The sequence below is a fragment of the Labrus mixtus genome, chromosome 13, assembly GCF_963584025.1.
Source record: "Labrus mixtus chromosome 13, fLabMix1.1, whole genome shotgun sequence".
NCBI classification, from domain to species: Eukaryota; Metazoa; Chordata; class Actinopteri; order Labriformes; family Labridae; genus Labrus; species Labrus mixtus.
In genome coordinates this window covers 5,709,714-5,728,887 of record NC_083624.1, presented here as the reverse complement: position 1 = coordinate 5,728,887, position 19,174 = coordinate 5,709,714, and the positions used below count along the sequence as shown (strand labels likewise).

Below are 19,174 nucleotides of genomic sequence, written 5' to 3'. Positions count from 1 at the left end.
ATGATAAATAGGGTAAACAAGCGAGTCTTCCGGTCATACATTTCAAAATAAAACTGCAACACATAATTTGAGTCTATTTGTCTGACATCAAGTCACTCGGACAACTCTGCTGATTATTGATTCCTCATGTCTTATTGCAGTGTAGCCTACTGTGTCAGAGTTTATATTAAAAATAGAACATCACATGTTGAAACACTCAAAAGGAAACTAAAACTGTTGACGTGTGTGGCTTGATCGTGTAATTTACCTGAAACGGTGACCAACTTCTGTTTTCCTCTAACAGTGATTTTTAACTGTACAAGTGTTAAGGGCTCCATCTAGTGGGCAAACTGTATTAATGTAGATGTTTTATGTATCTGTCCCAATGCCTCAGCCACTAGCACTCCTTCATAAAAGACAAGAGCATGGACCTATCATTTGATGAGCCTTGAAACACCAACAAACATCTTGAAATTTGAAGACAAGCTTTCAAATGTTGAAATGACAGCCTTAGATTTTGATAACAAATATGGGGAGAGAAGAACATTGTTAGAACACTTTTCCTTTTTTTGTACTAATGAAACACCCGAGAAGTTGGTCTTGGTTTTGAGAAAGGAGCAGACAGAACTAACATTTAAAAAAATGTTGAGAAGTTAAAGTACCGTAAGAGCTCAGAAAATAAAAATTAGACCTTGCAGTGACATTTTTTTTCAGCATTAGTTATTTTAAGGGCACTACATTAATGAAAAAATCACAATTGTGTTTGCTCCTATTTGTTTATTTTCCAATCAGCACATTTAAAATCAACCCTCCAAAAAATAGAAATCAGTGTTTTTAAAAGATATATATATCACACATGACACATGATTTTTTTCAGCAGCTGTGATTATCACATCACTGCCTTCTTTACTTTGAATACATTCAAACATCAAAATCTGAGGAATCTGAAGAACTGATTTTCTGAGACGAGACAAGCAAAAATAGTGAGGAGTGTTTACCTTCACTAATTAAAAAGCAATGGTATTGTAAATATTCTGTGCACATTGCTGCTTTGGGGATTTCTTGCCCCCGTCAGTCGTGACCCAGAGAAGTAGACGGCTGAACTGGTCTGGCATAGGCTGAAGGGATATCCTCAAAAAGGCATAGCTTTAAAGTAGTCCTCCAGCGGAATGAGTGATACACCTCCGATCCAGTCCTGCAACCACACCTGGATCAACTCCAGCTTCATGAAGAACCACTTGTGTCCCACTGGCCACTTTGCCATCACAGGATGTCTGCAAAAAGAGGAAATACATGAAAATGAAGCTGCAAATTTTGATTTTTGCTCATTTTCCAGGTTGAATGAGCCATCTCGTAGTTCCACACAACAGGTTCCATAAGCCAATTTACCTTGAGAACATGGCCTCCTTTGCAAATGCGAGCTCCTCTGGGACCACCTCTACCATCTTGCCTGTTAGGGTGAGTCGAGCACATCTTGGATCCTCTGGATCATACACCATCTGCCTTGAAAGAGAGAGGACTTATCCTTTGCTGCTAGCTGATAAGGGCCATCGTTTGTTTGGTATGTTAGTCTAAAGACCTTCATTAGCACAGCACGTTGAACGTTGGAGCTTACCTGCAGAATTCTCCCTCAGCCTCAGAGAAAGTCAGGGAGGCATAGGGGTTATTTTTCAAGTCAGTTACGGTGTTGTCCATTGGAGTTACATAAAAATAGATAACCCCAGTGCTGTTGTCCAGTGGTCCATCGCTGACCGAGAAGATGTTCCCAAAAGGGAGACCTTTGATCTGGGCAGGGAAAAATAAGACATTGTTTTTAACAGAATGTCCAGTCCATGAATTTACTGTTCCAGAAGTATTTAAAACAGTGTTCAATGGATTTAAACTAAAAAGATTTTGCAGACTGGTCCCAGGCTTTAGCTCCCACTTTGGTGATTTCCTACATATTGGTCAATTGACATATTCAAGATGGTCTTTTGTATGTTTACTCAGAGCTTTAATAGCAATGCCTGGACAAAAGTTTATAGAATAAATGAAGGGGAGATAAAGGCAATATTTTAATCGGAGGTGTGGTGGAGTGAAGATATAAAGTCGCATTCATTGAAAATATTCAAGTAAACTTAGAGTACATCAGTGCTTATTTACTTTGTTTTTACTTTGTATTTAATATTATATTGTGTTTAAATGTGCTAATATTGTGTTTTTTGCTCATATTGTGTGTTTGGACAACCTGCTGCTGTAACACCACAATTTCCCAGTTTGGGATCAATAAAGTAATTCTATTCTATTATATCAAAATTGAACTTGTGCACAGTAACTAACTACTAACAACTGCAGTAATGGCTGTCCTGGGGATCTCTTACTGTTAGCACGGTGTGTACATAAGTATTAACCGCCCTTAAAACTTTATATTTTTAGTGTTATAACCTGGAATTTAAATAGACTTAGTCTAATTGGCCTTTATTTTCTATTTGATTGACTTAAAAGCAGTCAAACAAGCAGGACATAACATGAAGGCATGTGGTTGGGTCTGATCTTAGAGGTTTTCCAGCAAATACATCCAAACTTTTATTTTTTGTTTGTTTGTAAATTATTATGAATATCTACTCAACCCTCCTACAAACAATGGGCTGCAGAGTGTTGGTCCAAAACATGTTACCCCCAACCAGTGGCGGTTCTAGACCACTTTTACTGAGGGGGCCAAACTGGGGCCAGTTTGTTTTGTCAGAGGGAAACATTAAACCCAGGTGAGAAATAGACAAAGATGATAAAAAATATATATATTATGCCAACTAAAAGCGCACATCATAAAATACCATGATTTATATTTGTTTCAGTAACAGTATTTAATATTAGACTGTGAGTCTGGTTGTTGAGTCAGATACTGTGTGTTATGTGTTATGAGGGGGGCTCTTCCTTTTGAAAGGGGTGGCCAAAGGGGGGACCAAGCTCAGTGTTACAGGGGCACTGGCCCCTGTTGCCCCTGCCTAGAACCATTTTTAATTTTTAACCCAGCTAAAAGTTCAGAGGGCTTACTAATGCATGGCCTATTTGCCGGTTGTTTTGCTGGTTCCTTGGCTATTCTTGTTTCTAACACTGAAAGAGTGAAAGTAGACCACCACCACTCCCCCCCCCCCCCCCCCCCACCACCACTCCCCCCCCCCCCCCCCCCCCGAAGTCCTATCTGTTACCTTGTCTTGAGTTGAAATGGTGGCTAGATGTCCCCAGTCGCTGTTGTGAGATATGTATCTGGCGGTCCTGGCGGTCTCCTGGTGCGGTGGAGGACCCCCGCTGTTCGAAGACTTCACCTTATCCAGCCGATAGGAGAACAGACGAGAGGACAGCTGCGCCACATTGTCGTCCTCCTCCTCCTTGACCAGCTCTGCGGGGCTCTCGACGCTGTCTCCTCCGAGGACGACGTTTGAAGATGGGTAAGCCTGCTTCCACAGCGCCGCGCCGTCCACCAGCAGAGCCGGGGCGACCTCCTCCGACAGGTCCGCGTCCTCCACCACGTCGTTGGAGGAGACGACCCAGGACACGGAGCTCCTCAGGGTGTAGCTCAGACACAGGTACAAGACATTGGCAAGGACTGCCAGGGAGAAGAAAGGGACCCTCATATCACACAGAGAGCTCGGACAATGGCCGCCCTGCTCTTCCAAAGTCTTGTTTACAACCTCACGTGTTTTGAAGCCCCCTATCCCACATGCAACACTCACCGAGACATTACACAGAGAAGCTGCAAGCGACGATAACTAGATCTGAATTAGTTTAAAAACGGACTCTACCCCCTTCAACTCTATAGAAAAAGCCTGTGTTGTATCTCTGTTCGATAACAGACTTATGTTATGGTCAGGCTACATTATCGTGTTTTCATAACACAAGGTGACTTTGCAACAGCAGCGCCCCCTACTGCCTATACCAGGAAAAAAAAAACTATTTTACTTAATCTTATTGTATAGTATTTTACTGCAGCCTGTGCGTTTTATATGGAAGCCCATTTCCGCCAGTAAAAAAAAAAAATGAAAATAATAAAGTCATAATAATTTCGAAATTATGATATAAAGATCAAAATGTTCTCTTTGTTTATCGTGTCCCTTGCTCAATGAGGGACAAAAAATGACTAAAGTATAAATAAATAAATGTTGGGAGAAATGCATACAATAATGTATAAATAAATAAATAATTAAATAAATGCATCAATAAATATATAAATAAATAAATAAATATATAAGTGCTGAAAACAATACATCAATGAATAAATAATAAATACACTTTGTTAATGAAAAAGGCTATTTATATATTTTAACATGTATTTATTCATTTATTAGCGTATTTCTACAGTTATATAGGTATCAATGCATACATTTCCACATTAATTGAGTTATTAATTTATTTCCGTATTTTTACATTTACACATCTATTTGTTTCTGTGTCCAGGTTGTAAGAGAAAAAGTATATATGTAAATTTGCTTCTGTTTGTTTTTCAAAATTGACCAATCCTACTTCAGTAATGTTAGGATGGCCCACTTAATTTACATATTTACTTTTCCTTGTACAACATGGACACAGAAATACATAAATACATATATGAATATATTTATTTATATATTAATTTTTATATTAATTGTTGCATTTATTTATATATATATGTATTTATATATTTATTGATGCATTTATTTAATTATTTATTTATTTATACATTATTGTATGCATTTCTCCCAACATTTATTTATTTATTTATACTTTAGTCATTTTTTGTCCCTCATATTGCTCGAGTGGTTTATTCCATGACTTCTGCTCCAGGGGCCTGTATGTACATTCCTTGAATGTAGTCTTCAATGTGATCACGATGCATCCTTGAATGTCTTAGTTATGTATTTATTGACTTATTTATTTCTGTTGTCCTTAGACTGAGCTTTTTATCTGGCCCTTGTGGGTGTCATTGCCCAAACAGACCATACGAGGGTATCATCGTGCCAACGCTTACCTTTGCCAAATACTGATTTGTTTTGTTTTGCAAATGTAGTAAAGGTTAGATGCATAATAAATAGTTATGTCTTTTAATCTAGTTGTCGTTGGAACTAAACACATCACATTACTGTTTACGCAGCATTGACTGTACTGTTTAACTGTCAATGTGTCACACAGTTATTTTGTAGGCTAAAGTTCACGGTAGTTGACGGTGTCCCTGACTTTATTATCTCATAATTTCGACTTTTTATCTCATTATTATGACTTTATTATTTTCATTTTTATTTTTTTAACTGGTGAAAATGGGCTTCCATAGTTTTAAGTGGTGGTAGTTAAACATAAGCTCGAGTGAAGTAATAGATATAGTTGAAATGTTTTTATTGCCTAAATGGTACAAAGTAATATTTATATGGTCCTATTTCAGGAAAGACTTCAGACATCCACAATCTATACAGAGGACATTATTTGACTTTTAGACAATTATAGTATAAATATATTGTAAGTTTAATGTAAATGAAAGAGTAATAGGCATATTTTATTGATGTAGGGCACAGCTCTGCATGACGTTAAATTAGTTCTACATTTCTTTATGGATACATTATATATATATATATATATATATATATGTGAGCTCAGAAGTTCCTGAAGTCCCATGAATTGTTCTCAAGGAATGCTAGTTATAACTTAAATTAGATGTTTATACAAATCTGCTTTTATTTGCCTCATGAGCTTAGTTTAAAAAGTTGTTTTGAAAAATCACATTATCCATAGGCCTATATGGGGCCGTTCTGAATTAGTGTTTTATTTAGAGATGCACCGATCCACTTTTTTTCAGTTCCGATTTGATTCCCATGCAGCCGACCGATACCGATACTGATTCCCATATCTTAATTATTAGTGTTATTGTTGTTGTTGGTATATATATATATATATATATAGATATATATATGTATAAGGCTAAACAAAGCTATAGTAAACCCAGCATTGCATTTCTCATTGAAGGAGCAAAAAAAAAAAATTTTTTTTTTTAATTAAACATAGTAAACTGAAGTACAAGAATTATACTTTTTATCATATATAAGGAGCTGTCCCATGTCCTCTGAACGTCTTGATGGAGATGATTTGTGGGCTCTTCTTACAGTTCTTTTTGAATGTCTTGAAAGTGAGACTTCAGTAGTTGAGAATGTTTAAAGTGCCCTACCATCTTTCTTGATCGGTGACGTGGATTGACAGCGTCAGTGCGATATCCGAGATGTAAATTTGGTCCATATCAGACCTGATACCAATATTAGATCGGATCTGTCCCATTTAGTTTTATTTAGTCATATATAAGTTATGAACCGATGCTTAGTCATCTGGACATGTGACACAAACACTTACCTTAAATTGTTTTTATTTAATGTCACTATTAACAGCAGTGACATGCTGAATCACATAAAACTTTATTCAGAAATACCATTGATAGTATTTATGGTTCAGACTGACTATAATTAACTTTTTCAATATACACTTTCTCTCTGAATATTATATTAACACTTTAAAATTAAATAAGATTCAGTAGGCAAACTTAGAAAGTTGAATCAACACAATTCTGCTGAACTCAACTAAAATTTAACATTACTTTTTGTCTGAAGGGCATTTTGTATAACTGTCTGTTCCTCCTCTCAATCCATGGATTTGTCACTCCAGGCCATTGACTTTCTCTTTGCCAGTTCCATCCAGGACGGCTGTCGGCTGTCAGATACGGACTGTAATGATGATGGCAGCGTCGGTGACATTGAGCGCGCCGGAGATGACAACACATTCTTCCGCAGCCATTTCTCATCACAAGGTTTGTCTGGAATTTTGGTGGGACTCAACTCTGGGAAAAAGAAAAAGTGTGTCATATAGCTGCACAGACAAATAAAGTGTTAAATACTGATGCAATTTAAATAAAAGTGTACCAAACACACCTGCTGGTTTGACCCATTGTTTCCCCTCCGCTTTAACGTCTTTGATCAGAGGTGCCGGTTTGGCTGAAGCTGGTGCTTCACCTGAGGTCGGCTCTGTTTGACTTTTCCTCAACTCAACCTGAGAAAAGCTGTGTGTTAGAACATCTGTTGGAAAATTTGTCAATTTAGAAAAATAGTAGTTGGAAAAAAAAAATCTGGGTTTCTATGTTAAATTAGTTTTCAACAAATCCTAAGAAAAGACCGACAACTGCTGAAAAAAAGATCCTACTATCAATATTAGTCTTATGTTTAGCCCCGATGTAGCCTCCTCCACACCAAAGGTCTTCGAGTTCAGAACTATTAAAAACACATCAGTGAGTTGACATGTTGCATAATTTAGAGTCAACACACTGTCCTTCTACTGTAAATACTCACTAGCTTACAAATGCAGAGGATAGAAGTAGTCACCACAAATATACTGCATACTTTCATGTTGGCTAAGAAATACAGTGCATAGCTTTTGTAGGATGTTGTTGACGATACAGATCTATTCTTTTCTATTCTACATCTGCTCGGTCGGGAGAGGAGGCTTAAAGAGACAGTACCTAAAGTCACCTGTTTCAGAGTGAAAGTCTGAAACTCATCATAATGTGGCTTTAACCTGATGTGCAGATTTATATCCTGGTCACTGACAAGAAGTAGACGTATGTTCAACACAAAGCTTTGATTTTACTTCCTGTGTTTCAAAAACGATCCTGAGTGCAACGAGGTCTAGAGGGTCTAACTCTTATTCTTCATTATCTCTTTCTAACCCATCCATTCTTCCTGGAGGCCTCTCTGTCCGACATATAATCCCTCCGATCGTCCCTCCATCCATCCTCCCTCCGCCTTGATTTCCCTTTTAAACTAGAAAATACATCAGTGATGAATTTCTGAATATATTACTCCTAAAAAAATTGACTTGAGTCTGGATGCCCGCAGCAGGGACAGGGAGAATGTACTGAGTAACAAACTATCACATCTTTTTAGTCTTTTCATAGGATCTGTTGACAAAGAGAGTGAAGAATATTGTCAGCCTTAACCGTCATTGATTTCCAGCTCTACGCGGTATAAAAAGATCATTTCATAGAGCTAGCACAAACCCCCTTGGTTGATGGTGAGGTTATCCGCTCCGCCCGTTTCTCCAAAAAAGCAGCCCTCTCGCTTACTGACAGGGGTGCGACCTCTTTGTCCTGCACGGCAGTTTCTCTTTCTCCTCCTCCCGATGCAGAATCTGGAGGAGATGTTGCTGGACAGGGTGTGGAAACCAATGTTAGAGCTGGAGACGCGGAGTTGAGCTGGTTGCTCCAGGGGGGCTGCTGCTGTTGCTGCTGGCCCGAGTTAAGGTAGAATTGTGCAAGAGACTGTGTGGTGCTCCCTTGTGCTGCAAACTGAGATGTGGTCTGGGTTTTTGTAGCAGAGTGCAGGGGTGATTGGGTCGTCTGTGTGTTTATCTTCACAGCTGCAGACGGAGTTGTACTCCTGTGTGTCTGGGGTTGTTGACTGGTTTGTTTGGATGCTTGTGGTTCTCTAGAAGCGGCCAATTTAACAGGAGACGCCATGGAGGTCTTCTGCTGTGTGGCCACCAGTGACGGTTTGACAACATGTGCTTCACTTTGCGCCGCCTCTGCCCCGATTGCATCAATTGACGGCTGTTTTGCTGCCTCCGGTGGTGTTGTGCTCTGTTGCATTTTCACAGTCTGTGTCTGTATCGGCACCGCAGCCGGAGTCGGCGCTGGAGACGTTGGCTGCGCTTGTGGTTGTGCTTGTGGTTGAGTCGCTGCGCCTGTGAAATCCCTTGGAAATCTATTAAAAAGCTGCTGGATACTTTTGGTCTTCGCCATAGCCAGAGTCATCCAGGACACCTCAGACGAGGTTGACTGTGGGGTCGGCGGGGGCTCCTGAGGCGCTGGAGGGACAGTTTCAACTTTTTTGGGGATGATACTTGAGGTTTCCACTTTGGTGGAGGCGGTGTGAACTTCTGTTGACGTTATGTGAGGATGGTCGTACGGTGGAGGGGTTTTTTTAACTGGGGAGGAGAGACCAGATGGGGTCGGACCTTAGGAAGACACAGCTTGGTTAGACACACTTTGGTAGTACTGTTAAAGTTTGCCTCACTGGTAAATTTAAAGGCTTTATATGCAGCCAGCAGATGTCGCCCTTGAGCACCAGCATGAAACCAAAACAACTCGCGCTGCATTGTTGTGTTAGCATGCTAATGCTAGCGATCTTTATTTATGCTCGTATCTTCACACTGCATGTAAATTTACCTGAAATGAGCGTGATCTAGAAACACAGTTAAGCAGTGAGTACAGTATGTTATTCTTCTTTTCTCTAGTCCCTCAATTAAACAACTTTTATACACGAGGGGAGGAGTCAGCCGGCCGTCCTGGTGATGTAAACAAACTGAAGATAGGACTCTGAAAACTCTGAAAACATCACAGACAGTGGGACTCGGGTGTTACACCCATTGTAGACAGTCATGACTCAGAGTTATTTTCAGAGGATATACTTGATTTATATTATATTTAAAGGCTTTATATGTGATTTGTCACACTTAAATATAATAGAAATGTTTTGCTTTCATGCTGGTGCTCAAGGGCGACATCTGCTGGATCAAAAAATCGCATATAAAGCCTTTAAGTTTATACTATTTCTTAGGGACTCACCTGCCAGTCGTAGGTCTCCAGAGATGACTGGGGTAGTAGAGATGTCCGTTGACATTTTTATCGACTTGTTGGTGGTGTTATTGCTCATCTCCAGTACTTTTTGTTTGTTGCATTGCTCCTCGCACACCGGCGCCTTTGACATTTTGTCAGAAGACGATTCAGACCGGAGTCTCCCCAGCTGAGACGTGGTGCGCAGCTTGACGCCAAATGCCGTCTTTCCTTCGTCCTCCTGGAACTCCTGCTTCTCTACTTCCTCTTTCGCGTCCTCCCCCTTGACGGCGGCGGTGTCTGCGGCTGAACTCGTAGATGGCGGCACCAATTCCACCTTTTTGAGACTCTCCTTCCTGTCCCATGGAAGACTTGAACTTTTCTGCGGAGCTCCGTCCTGTCTCAGTCTTCCCATAGCAGAGTTCATCCCTCTTGCCTGTATATCTCTAAGTTCCTCCCTTTCCTTCACACCTGCAATGGGTTTCTTTTCATATCTGTGCCTGCCCTCGGTCTTTTCAAGCACTCCCGCAAAACTGCCCGATCGGGGTCTTTCTCCATCTCTGTTTTTGGCAGTGCCGAGAGCAAAATGGAAGGACCCGGATCCCTGGGTTGGTCTTTTTATTGCCGGTGTGCTTTCTGTCTCACCTTCATTCTGCTGGTGAACAGAAGAGGATCTTGACACCACCTCTTGGCCGGCGGTAGAGGGGAACGCGCCAGTACCTGTATTTCTCTTGTCATGGCACATTACTTCAATCTCAAAACCTCCATCTCTTCTGTCCTTCACCTCTGATGGTAAAAGGCATGAGTGTGGCCTTTCAATGGACAGTGCATTCCCAGTTCTGTGACTCTTAACTCTAAGTACCTGTGGGGGTGCAGAGGGTTCTGCCTCAGGGAGGGTTTGGTCCTGTTGGGAAGACGTTAAGCTCATCGATTTGGTTTCTACCTCTGATGTGATTGGTGCCACTTCTGGGAATTTTGGAGGCACAACTTGGGATGTAATCGGACTGATAGTCTCTCCTTGTGTTGTTTCCAATGTTACTTCCTCCTGGGCACAAGGCTGCTGCTCTTTATCGCTATCTGAGTCCGTGTGGTCGATGTTGTTCAGGGTGTCTGCATTTGAGCTAAAGTCAGTCTGAAAAACAGAGATTAAAGTTAAGTGCATGAAGTGGGATGTACAGTATGTGTTTTTTGTATTGATTATTAATTGTGTGGAAAACAAGTTTGTCCACTCACGTCGGCATCTCCAGTTTTCTTCTTGGAGCCTGCCCGCTGCTTTCTGGGTTTGACAGACATTCGGTGGCGTGCAGCAGAGGTGTCCAGGCGGGGGGTTAACTGGGCTGGAGCGCTGAAGTCTGATGGGGACTCATCAGCCGAAGGGTTGGAAGAACCAGACACAGGCAAAGGATGGGAAGAAGTTGGGAGCAGATATTTGGTCGGGGAAGGTTTAGGAATTGGTGAGAGTGGTTGAGAAGATTGGGGGGATGTAGTCTGAAAGAAAGGAACAACAAAATAACAATACAACACGGCACATACCAAACCCCAAGCTGACCAGCTCTTGCATCCCTAACTCTTTTTTTTTTTCAAATTAACCAATTCTACAATTCTACAATTCACTTAGCAGATGCTTTTATCCAAAGCGACGTACATCAGAGAGTAAGTACAACACAAGCAAGGATCTAGAAAAAAGGGAACAATGTCAGTAAGAGCAAACGATCAGCTTTGAGTCTGATTGGACACACAGGTGCTGACAGGAAGTGACCAGAGGCAAAGCACAACACTGAGGGCAGTTCTTGAGAGCTCTAATCAGTATAGAAACCATCTTATAAGTCATCGTTAGCAAACAAAAACCATCGTCATTACCATCATCATCATCAATGATATGGAGACCATCATCATTAAGTTAGTAGGTATTCATGAAAGAGCTGGGTCTTTAGCTTTTTCTTAAAGGTGCAGAGGGACTCCGCAGATCGAACAAGGTCACTCACAAGCTAATTAACTAGCTGCTAAAGAGTTTGTATTATCTCTGTTTTTTTTTTATTGTGAAGCACTTTGTGATGTCTGCTCTTGAAAGGCGCTGTATAAATAAACTTTACTTACTAAACAGACTTTGATAATCTATCCCAATCCTTTCCTCAGTCCCAGCTCTATCCACCAGTCCAAATCTTAACTTCTTGCTTGAGAAATCCTGCATAGTCCAAACCATTGGATGTCTTGAAGGTGTCTTCATGCATTATTCATACAGTCTATGATTGGTTAATACCCCCCACTACACTCTGCCAATGAAAGGCGTCTGATCCAACCTTCACAACAGGGTCCTAAGACGCTGACTAGACTCTTCTCCTCTGTCGCCCCCCGGTGGTGGAACGAACTTCCAAACTCCATGTGATCTGCAGAGTCCCTCTGCACCTTTAAGAAAAAGCTAAAGACCCAGCTCTTTCATGAATACCTACTAACTTAATGATGATGGTCTCCATATTATTGATGATGATGATGATGATGGTTGTGACGATGGTTTACAAGATGTGACGACTTACAAGATGGTTTCTATACTGATTAGAGCTCTCAAGAACTGTCCTCAATGTTGTGCTTTGCCTCTGGTCACTTCCTGTCAGCACCTGTGTGTCCAATCAGACTCAAAGCTGATCGTTTGCACTTACTGACATTGTTCCCTTTTTTCTAGATCCTTGCTTGTGTTGTACTTACTCTCTGATGTACGTCGCTTTGGATAAAAGCGTCTGCTAAGTGAATTGTAGAATTGTAGAACTACAGTTTGTTGACGCACGTGTAGTGGCTTTACTTTTTGCTCCTGATGTCTACATTTGAAAATAACTCTAATATGTGCCGTAGACCTCAAATAGTTACTTACACAGCAATGAGCCACACCACTTTCACTCCACATACAGTTCTGCTACTGTAGATACTCAAACCTGCATATTAATCTGTGTCTTTTTATAGTCTCCAACAAATACAATATTTACTATATTGTGATTTTGGCTCAAAACTGCAATCACAGAGCAGGGATTACGATGGATTTAAAAAAAGGAGAAGAAACTATTTGTTTGTGACCCATTTTTTTAAGATTAATGCCCTAAGTAGGAATAAATGAGCTTTGTTGGAGCTGAGTCCTGTAGACAGGGCAGGGACGTCGGAAAATATTAGGAGACAGACAACCGTATTGTTTGTTTTAGCCTTTTTTCATTGGAATTGTTGACAGCTGGAAAATTATATGATACCACCAACCTCTGTTAAACTTTACCTCACACCTAATCACAACTGTAATCTCAAATCTGAAACTCCAGGAAATAAGGATTGGAAGAATTTTCACAATTTACAAGAACTACATCTTTGCAGGGCATCTTGTTGGAAAAAAAGTAAGAACATGAATGCACAAAGAGAAACACACATGTTGGAGCAGTTGCCTACAGGCAGTTTAAATTATAGGCGATCTAAATTTTGCAAAAGCTTGCTAGGGATTTACAGGCAATTACATTTTCCACGTGATTCAAGTACAGTAGTTGAATTACTTTTGGTCATTTATTTTGTAGTAAAGTGAACCTGCTGAAATAGAAAATGGAGATGCAAGTCAACCATTTGTTTCTTCACTTTTGTCATACAATGAAAAAATCGAGACTACTTTTCAAAAGACACACAAATGCCATTGCATTTCTGTCATTTTTAAAATCTCAGATTAGGTGTTAAAGACAAGTTAAGGTCTCAAGGGTATTATAAAACACTAGATTGTCAACAAACCTGTGAAAAATCTTTATATTTCTTTATATTTTGATCTGAATTTGTTAAAACTCAATAATACTGAATATTACACTGAATATTCTGACGACATTTTTGTCAAAACTGCAGCTCAGCTGATCTATTTTTTTTAAATCTATTTTTTAAAATCTATATTGTGGTATCTAGCTATTTTTTGTACATTTTTAATTTTTCTTTTTTTATTTAAATTGTACTGTGTTCACTTTTTGTTTGCAATCTTTGCTCTTTGCTGCTGTAACACTGTAAATTTCCCCGTTGTGGGATAAATAAAGGATTATCTTATCTTATCTTAATACACTTATCGTATCAATTCACAAATGTTAAGAGAAGTTGTTGCATAGTATTTTAGTTTTCTTCTTCTGCTTCTTGCAGTTTTTCCCACCAGAACTCGAGCTTCTTAAGACAGATGGCTCACTGATGGACGTGATGGGTATTCACATTTGTGTGTGCGCACATGTGTGTGAATAACCTGTAAATAAAGTGGCACTTTTAGGAAAAACAGGGAATATAAAGTCATGGGATGCATCTTAACATCATTTCATTTCACATGTAGCCTTCATTGAAAATGTGACTATTTTTTTGTTTGTCTGTTTCTGTGATACATTAACCTACTTTTTCTGGCTGCATGGCTTTAGTTAACCAAACTAGATTTCTCCCTAGGGGAGCGTGGTTATAGTTTAACTTCTTCCAGCTTGAAAAAAAGGAGCTTTCCAAAACACTGCGTTTTGTTCTTACAACACTCCAGGCAGGCTTACATGAGCTGTGTGCGTGAACGTTGCCTCAAACTAAGAGGATGCAACTCTTTCCTTCTCTTCACTGCTTAACAGAATTTTGCTCCTGGTGACAGTTTGGCTTGGAGTTGAGTTGAGCTGAGCCAGATGAGGAAACATTTGTTTAATGATGCTATGTGTCTAGTAAGGAGTCCAGTTGGCTAAATTACCCTCATATACTCATTTACTGCACTTGAACTTCTTAAATAAGCAGGCAATGGATCATGTCCAACAAGGGATTATAAATAACCTTACTGAGGGTTCCCTGGCTGCTGATGTCACTTACTGAGATCTCAGGGGGGCTGCTCGAGAGATTGTCGTCATCTGAGCGAATTTCTGAATCTTCTGGTCGTCTTACTGGCAGAACCAGAGGCGGCGGACCCAAATGCATCTTCTGCTGCTGAAGCTTCATCTAATATAACAGAGCATGGTTTTTTTTTTTTTAAAGAAAAACATTTTTAAAGACCTGCTTTCTACCACAATGCTGTGAGGTCCATATACCTGCAGAGCTTTGATTCGGCCCTGAACATTCTCCTGGGACGAGGCCCTGGTTTGTTCAGCTTCTTTCAGGACCTCATCATCCAGAAAGATGCTGTCGTGGGAAAGCGCCCGCGATGACATCATCCCCTGAGAACATCTGTGGAGGCAAGGAGGAGAAACAAGTGAATGCATAGACTGGAAAACAAAAACAAGTTTACCTTTTACATGACTCATTCATGTCAGACACTTACACCAAATCTTCCTCCGATCCGAGATCCTTCCCTGGCGTGATGTCACTCTCCGACTGGCTGAGTTTGGGTATTTTCTTCGCAGTTCCTCTCTTACCCCTCCCGAAGAGGCGAGTTTTCAGGGACTTGAGCTTGGACTTTTTACGTCCTTCACATAGAAATGAGAGGGAGACGTATCGAGGTCACATAAAGACACGTGCAGAACACACAAAGTACTCTCCACAGCCTGTACATTTTTCTCATTATCTAAATCAGAAGCATATCAACTGCGGTGTTGTAGATAAGGATCTATTATTGCTGACCATAAACAGTCCTTGGTCACGTGTTTAAATGGTCTAATTAACCCCTCGTGTTTATAGCTTCTGGTAGCAAAGATGAAGTGAAAGATTCACCTTCTCCTCACAAGACCACTGTTTTAGAAAAATACATGGCGGCATTTAATCTCACCTGGAACGTCCTCAGTGCTCCCATCTGCATCTCCAGAGAAGGACGCCATCAGTCTGATGCCTTGAGGAAGCGCAGAACAGACGGGGAAATGTGTAAAGAACAAGAGCCTCAGGCACACAGAATTTAGAAGTTGTTGTCACATGCTCCAGGCGTTCTCATGTGGCGTAAATATAAGCAAGTTGTATGTTCCCCGGCAAGGCACGCATACGCACTCAATGCACTCGAGTGAGGGCCTGAAGATGTGACAACAGACTTAAGGTTCAAAGGTTTATTGGTATTGCTAGGAACAGTACAAACCTGTGTGGTAGCTAGGTGGGGCGTGCTGAGAAAACAAAGTCTTTATGATGAATCCAGAAGCTTTTACAAGAGCAAATGTTGCAGAATAAATAGAAGAAATCACATATTCCTCAAGAATATATATTGCACAATAAATATAACGCTGTCACAAAGCAGCTTGGGTAAAGACTTATATTGTGTAAAGTAAAATCCTGCTTCAGACAGCTTAATTTGTGCAACGCTTGATTGACAAACATCAGAATGAGCTGCTTGTTTTCTATTGTTTCACAGACTTTACTTTGCAGCCTGCCTTGGAGCTAATGTTCTGTTCTGAGAAACACCTGTTTTTTTGGGTTTTTTTTTTTGTGTAGCCTGGGAACTGCTGTCAACAGCAAGATCCTGTAAAGTGTGTGCGCCTGATAAGACGACATGTGTCAGGTTAGAGATAAACATGCAAAGTCCACACGCACCCTTCATATCACTGGATACATGCACACTCTGTTGGGTGGGATATAAAATGCAAAAAAACACACGTGCGTAGTGTCAAATTGTCCTTATACAACATGTGAGCCCTCTAGACCCAACACGCATTTCAGCTTGGGTTTACATTGATCACACATCAGGCCATATCTTTGAGGTTTGTCATGCATGGAGAAGCTGTAGTCCCAGCAGAAACAGAGGATAATCTGGTGGATTATTAACATTGCAGAGAGAATCCTTGCAAGATTTCACATCACCATAATCCAGAAAAAACAGTTTAAAGCACAAACTTCCCATCACAAGTACTGCTGAATTCAAATCACCTGACATTCACAGATTAAAGTACTTCAGTGTGAAAACCTGTGAGAACACACACACAGAGAGTGAACTTACCCGAGGTTTTGATTTGCAGTCCCTCCGCTTTTCTCTTCCTCCTCTTTTGTCCTTCTCTCCTTGTCCTCCCCCTGTCTTGTCCCGGCTGTGTCACCGTCTTAATGTCTAAACCTAAAGGCGTGCGTCGTCCACATCTGCAAACGGAGGGAGATGCAGAGGGGAGGGGAGCGAGGTGAAGTGGAAGAAGACAGAAAAAACAGAAAGAGAGAGAGAGAGAGGCAGAGAAGGAGAGAGAGAAGGACACTCCACCACAGGGTAAGCAAATGCACGAAGAGAAAAGAGGACAGAAGAGAACGAGAGAGAGAGAGAGCGAGCGAGAGTGGTGGAGAGAGAGATATTCTATTACATTAGTGGCACACTGTGGCCCTCTGCGCTAAGCTCCTTATAAAACGCTAACCTGATTTTAGGCCCAGAAATGAGAGTAGAGGGAAAAAAAAACATAAAGCTCCTGTTGGAAAGAGGACAGGAATTACTGCTCAAAGAACTGTTTATATAGTGCACCAGGTTGCTTACCCCCCTGGTTGAGCACAGAGGGGGACTCCGTGGATGTGTGTGTGTAAATGTGTGTCTTGAGAAGTTAAAAATTAAGAAAAAAAAACACCAACCAGGAATGAACCATCTCCCAGCACCAGTGAGATCAAGAGTTCAAGTCTGCATGTAGCGGACAGTGGAGCCAAAAGGAATCTTTTCTAGCAGTCTGCTTTAGTTGCAAAATGCATGAAGTTTGCACTTGCAGGGGTTAAATCAGGGTGTTTTGCAATAACACAGAATTTGTCCTTATTGCATGAGGATAAAGAAAAATAGCATAAATGAAGTACATAAACTCAGTGAAAAGCCGTGCTCCTGTTGTCAATGAACTGAAGCAAAGCAAAGAAAAACAAGCTATATAGATATAAAAGTAAAGAATAATTTCTTTCTTTCTTTCTTTCTTTCTTTATTTAACCAGGTTGGTCCCATTGAGATTCAAAACCTCTTTTTCAAGGGAGACCTGGCCGAGACAAGCAGCAGCAAAAAACACAAAGTTACAGACGGGAAATACAAAAAGAGACAAAGAAGTACAATTTACAAAAACACTAAATTTTGGATTCAAATAGAAAAACCATCTATGAGTCATATCTGGGAATCAGTCGTTCAAACAGCCGAGCTAAAACATCGACATCCTGTAGAATCTGCTTCCATGTCTTTCATTTTAGATTTAAAAACAATAAAAGATGTACTATATCCTTGGTGTGTGAAAACAGCTGTAAAGCACTAAAACTATGATTTGCAAGAATAAAATGGACAGGATTGTTAATACTGATTTGACTCCATTTATGTACTTTTGCATTTGTTCTCTAAACACAAACTGTAAACTGATTTAAAGTCTGAACAATCCTTAAACATTAAAAACAGAGACTACGTTAGTATCACAGGTTAAATGGAAATTAATATCCCCCCATGCACACACACACACACACACACACACACACACACACACACACACTTTTCAGTGAGAGAAAATTATCCTTGTGTTGCAACAGCAAATCCAGCTTTCTGAACATCCGCACAGGAATCGTATCCACAGATGGAAGCTCAAACTATCTAGGCCACTGGGCTACGATCAGCGAGAGGGAGGGCCGCTGGGAGAGGAGGAGAGCCAGCCTTCCTGTGCGTTCATATTTTTTTTGTGTCTGGGCGTGTGACTGAGCTGATGAGGTTCCTCATCACACAAATCCTCGTCTCTTCCACCGAGAATATAAACCCAGCTGCTGACATCTGGATTACAAGCCACCAAAACCACATGCAGCATGTTAACAACAGACCCCGGTGACATAACAGTCTGGGATATGCTTTTGTTTAATTCCCCAAATTCCATCAGTTATTGTCTGTAATCTACACTAAAGGGGCAATATGTGTGCAAGATGACCCTGTGTTTAATGTGATTACAGCTGATTTGTTGAACATGAAAGCTTAAGTGTGGACTTGTACTCATACCTCATACTGCAGTCGTTGTCCTCTCCTAACAAGGAAAAGAGAAAACACCAACGTTTGAAACTGTTAAGGTTAACTGTGGTTGCTGAGGTTTTTCTGATGGATTATATTTTCTCGCCCTCACAGCCCAGCTGAGGACTGTGCATATTGAGATTAAGGCCGGTAGATAAGCTGATCACAGTTGGGGCTAAGCAGGGGAAGCCATTCATCATAAAAACAAACAGTTTCCCATGAAAATGTAATAAAGGAGATATTTATCCCATGATCGTATCTCTAAGGTGAAAATATTTTGTCATTAAAAACCTGTAACCATGAAAATACACTAAATGACTATCACAGCCTTTTGTTTACTCATGTTTTCAACAACAAAAAGACTGGACATTATGACATGTTTTCATTCATTTATATTTGAGTTGTAATCCATCCATTGGTTATGTAAAATGCTAATACAGGCATTTAAAATTTAAGAATACCATGACCCAATTAGAAATCTAAAAATACTCTGGGGCTCCCCGAAAACCGCCTGTCACACATCTCTGATCAACACGTGAGACTTTTCCCCCCGGTTTACTTCATTTTATAAACACAAATGTGAGAAAAGTTAGCCTGCAGCATTTAGAATTAAATAATATACATCAAACCATTTTCAAGCAAAAGAGCTTAGTACTTATAGTAATTTCTAAATTATGAGGTTTTTTTCTCTCTGTTTCCAGGTAGATTTGGATCATTTATCTTTATAGATACCTGATCAATACAGGGCTCTATTA

The 19,174-nt window shown here is 40.3% G+C and overlaps 2 protein-coding genes and 1 long non-coding RNA gene across 4 annotated transcripts; 1 reads left to right on the top strand and 2 right to left on the bottom strand.

The window, feature by feature from the left end:
• Positions 1-736: 736 nt before the first annotated feature.
• Positions 737-3,857, bottom strand: creg2 (cellular repressor of E1A-stimulated genes 2). Its single transcript, XM_061053334.1, has 4 exons — positions 3,168-3,857; positions 1,595-1,764; positions 1,369-1,482; positions 737-1,253 (listed from the first exon to the last, which is right to left on the bottom strand). The coding sequence occupies exons 1-4, from the start codon at positions 3,591-3,593 to the stop codon at positions 1,112-1,114; spliced, it is 852 nt and encodes a 283-aa protein (XP_060909317.1). The 5' UTR covers positions 3,594-3,857; the 3' UTR covers positions 737-1,111.
• Positions 3,858-6,323: 2,466 nt separating this feature from the next.
• On the bottom strand, positions 6,324-15,542 carry cracdla (cracd like a). Of its 2 annotated transcripts, XM_061053332.1 has the most exons (9): positions 15,288-15,540; positions 14,844-14,988; positions 14,614-14,749; positions 14,399-14,524; positions 10,808-11,062; positions 9,587-10,706; positions 8,021-8,976; positions 6,900-7,017; positions 6,324-6,808 (listed from the first exon to the last, which is right to left on the bottom strand). In XM_061053332.1, the coding sequence occupies exons 1-9, from the start codon at positions 15,334-15,336 to the stop codon at positions 6,612-6,614; spliced, it is 3,102 nt and encodes a 1,033-aa protein (XP_060909315.1). In that variant the 5' UTR covers positions 15,337-15,540; the 3' UTR covers positions 6,324-6,611. The 2 variants fall into 2 exon arrangements, with proteins under 2 accessions (XP_060909315.1, XP_060909316.1); XM_061053333.1 differs by lacking the exon at positions 6,324-6,808 and having other exon boundaries at positions 6,903-7,043; positions 15,288-15,542.
• An 879-nt stretch (positions 15,543-16,421) lies between these two features.
• Positions 16,422-18,672, top strand: LOC132986733 (uncharacterized). Its single transcript, XR_009675545.1, has 2 exons — positions 16,422-16,691; positions 17,957-18,672. It is a non-coding gene; the product is annotated as an uncharacterized LOC132986733 (long non-coding RNA).
• Positions 18,673-19,174: the final 502 nt, after the last annotated feature.

What these genes read in the sequence shown, in the direction of transcription:
- cracdla (XM_061053332.1), bottom strand. Translation starts at nt 15,336, where the DNA reads ATGGCGTCCTTCTCTGGAGATGCAGATGGGAGCACTGAGGACGTTCCA. An exon ending in GCAGCCCCCCTGAGATCTCA is followed by an intron (nt 11,063 to 14,398) that starts GTAAGTGACATC and finishes CCTTTCTTTCAG; the next exon opens with ACTACATCCCCCCAATCTTC. An exon ending in AGAAAACTGGAGATGCCGAC is followed by an intron (nt 10,707 to 10,807) that starts GTGAGTGGACAA and finishes TCTGTTTTTCAG; the next exon opens with ACTGACTTTAGCTCAAATGC.
- creg2 (XM_061053334.1), bottom strand. Translation starts at nt 3,593, where the DNA reads ATGAGGGTCCCTTTCTTCTCCCTGGCAGTCCTTGCCAATGTCTTGTAC. An exon ending in CCATTTCAACTCAAGACAAG is followed by an intron (nt 1,765 to 3,167) that starts GTAACAGATAGG and finishes TTCCCTGCCCAG; the next exon opens with ATCAAAGGTCTCCCTTTTGG. An exon ending in AAGGAGGCCATGTTCTCAAG is followed by an intron (nt 1,254 to 1,368) that starts GTAAATTGGCTT and finishes CTCTTTTTGCAG; the next exon opens with ACATCCTGTGATGGCAAAGT.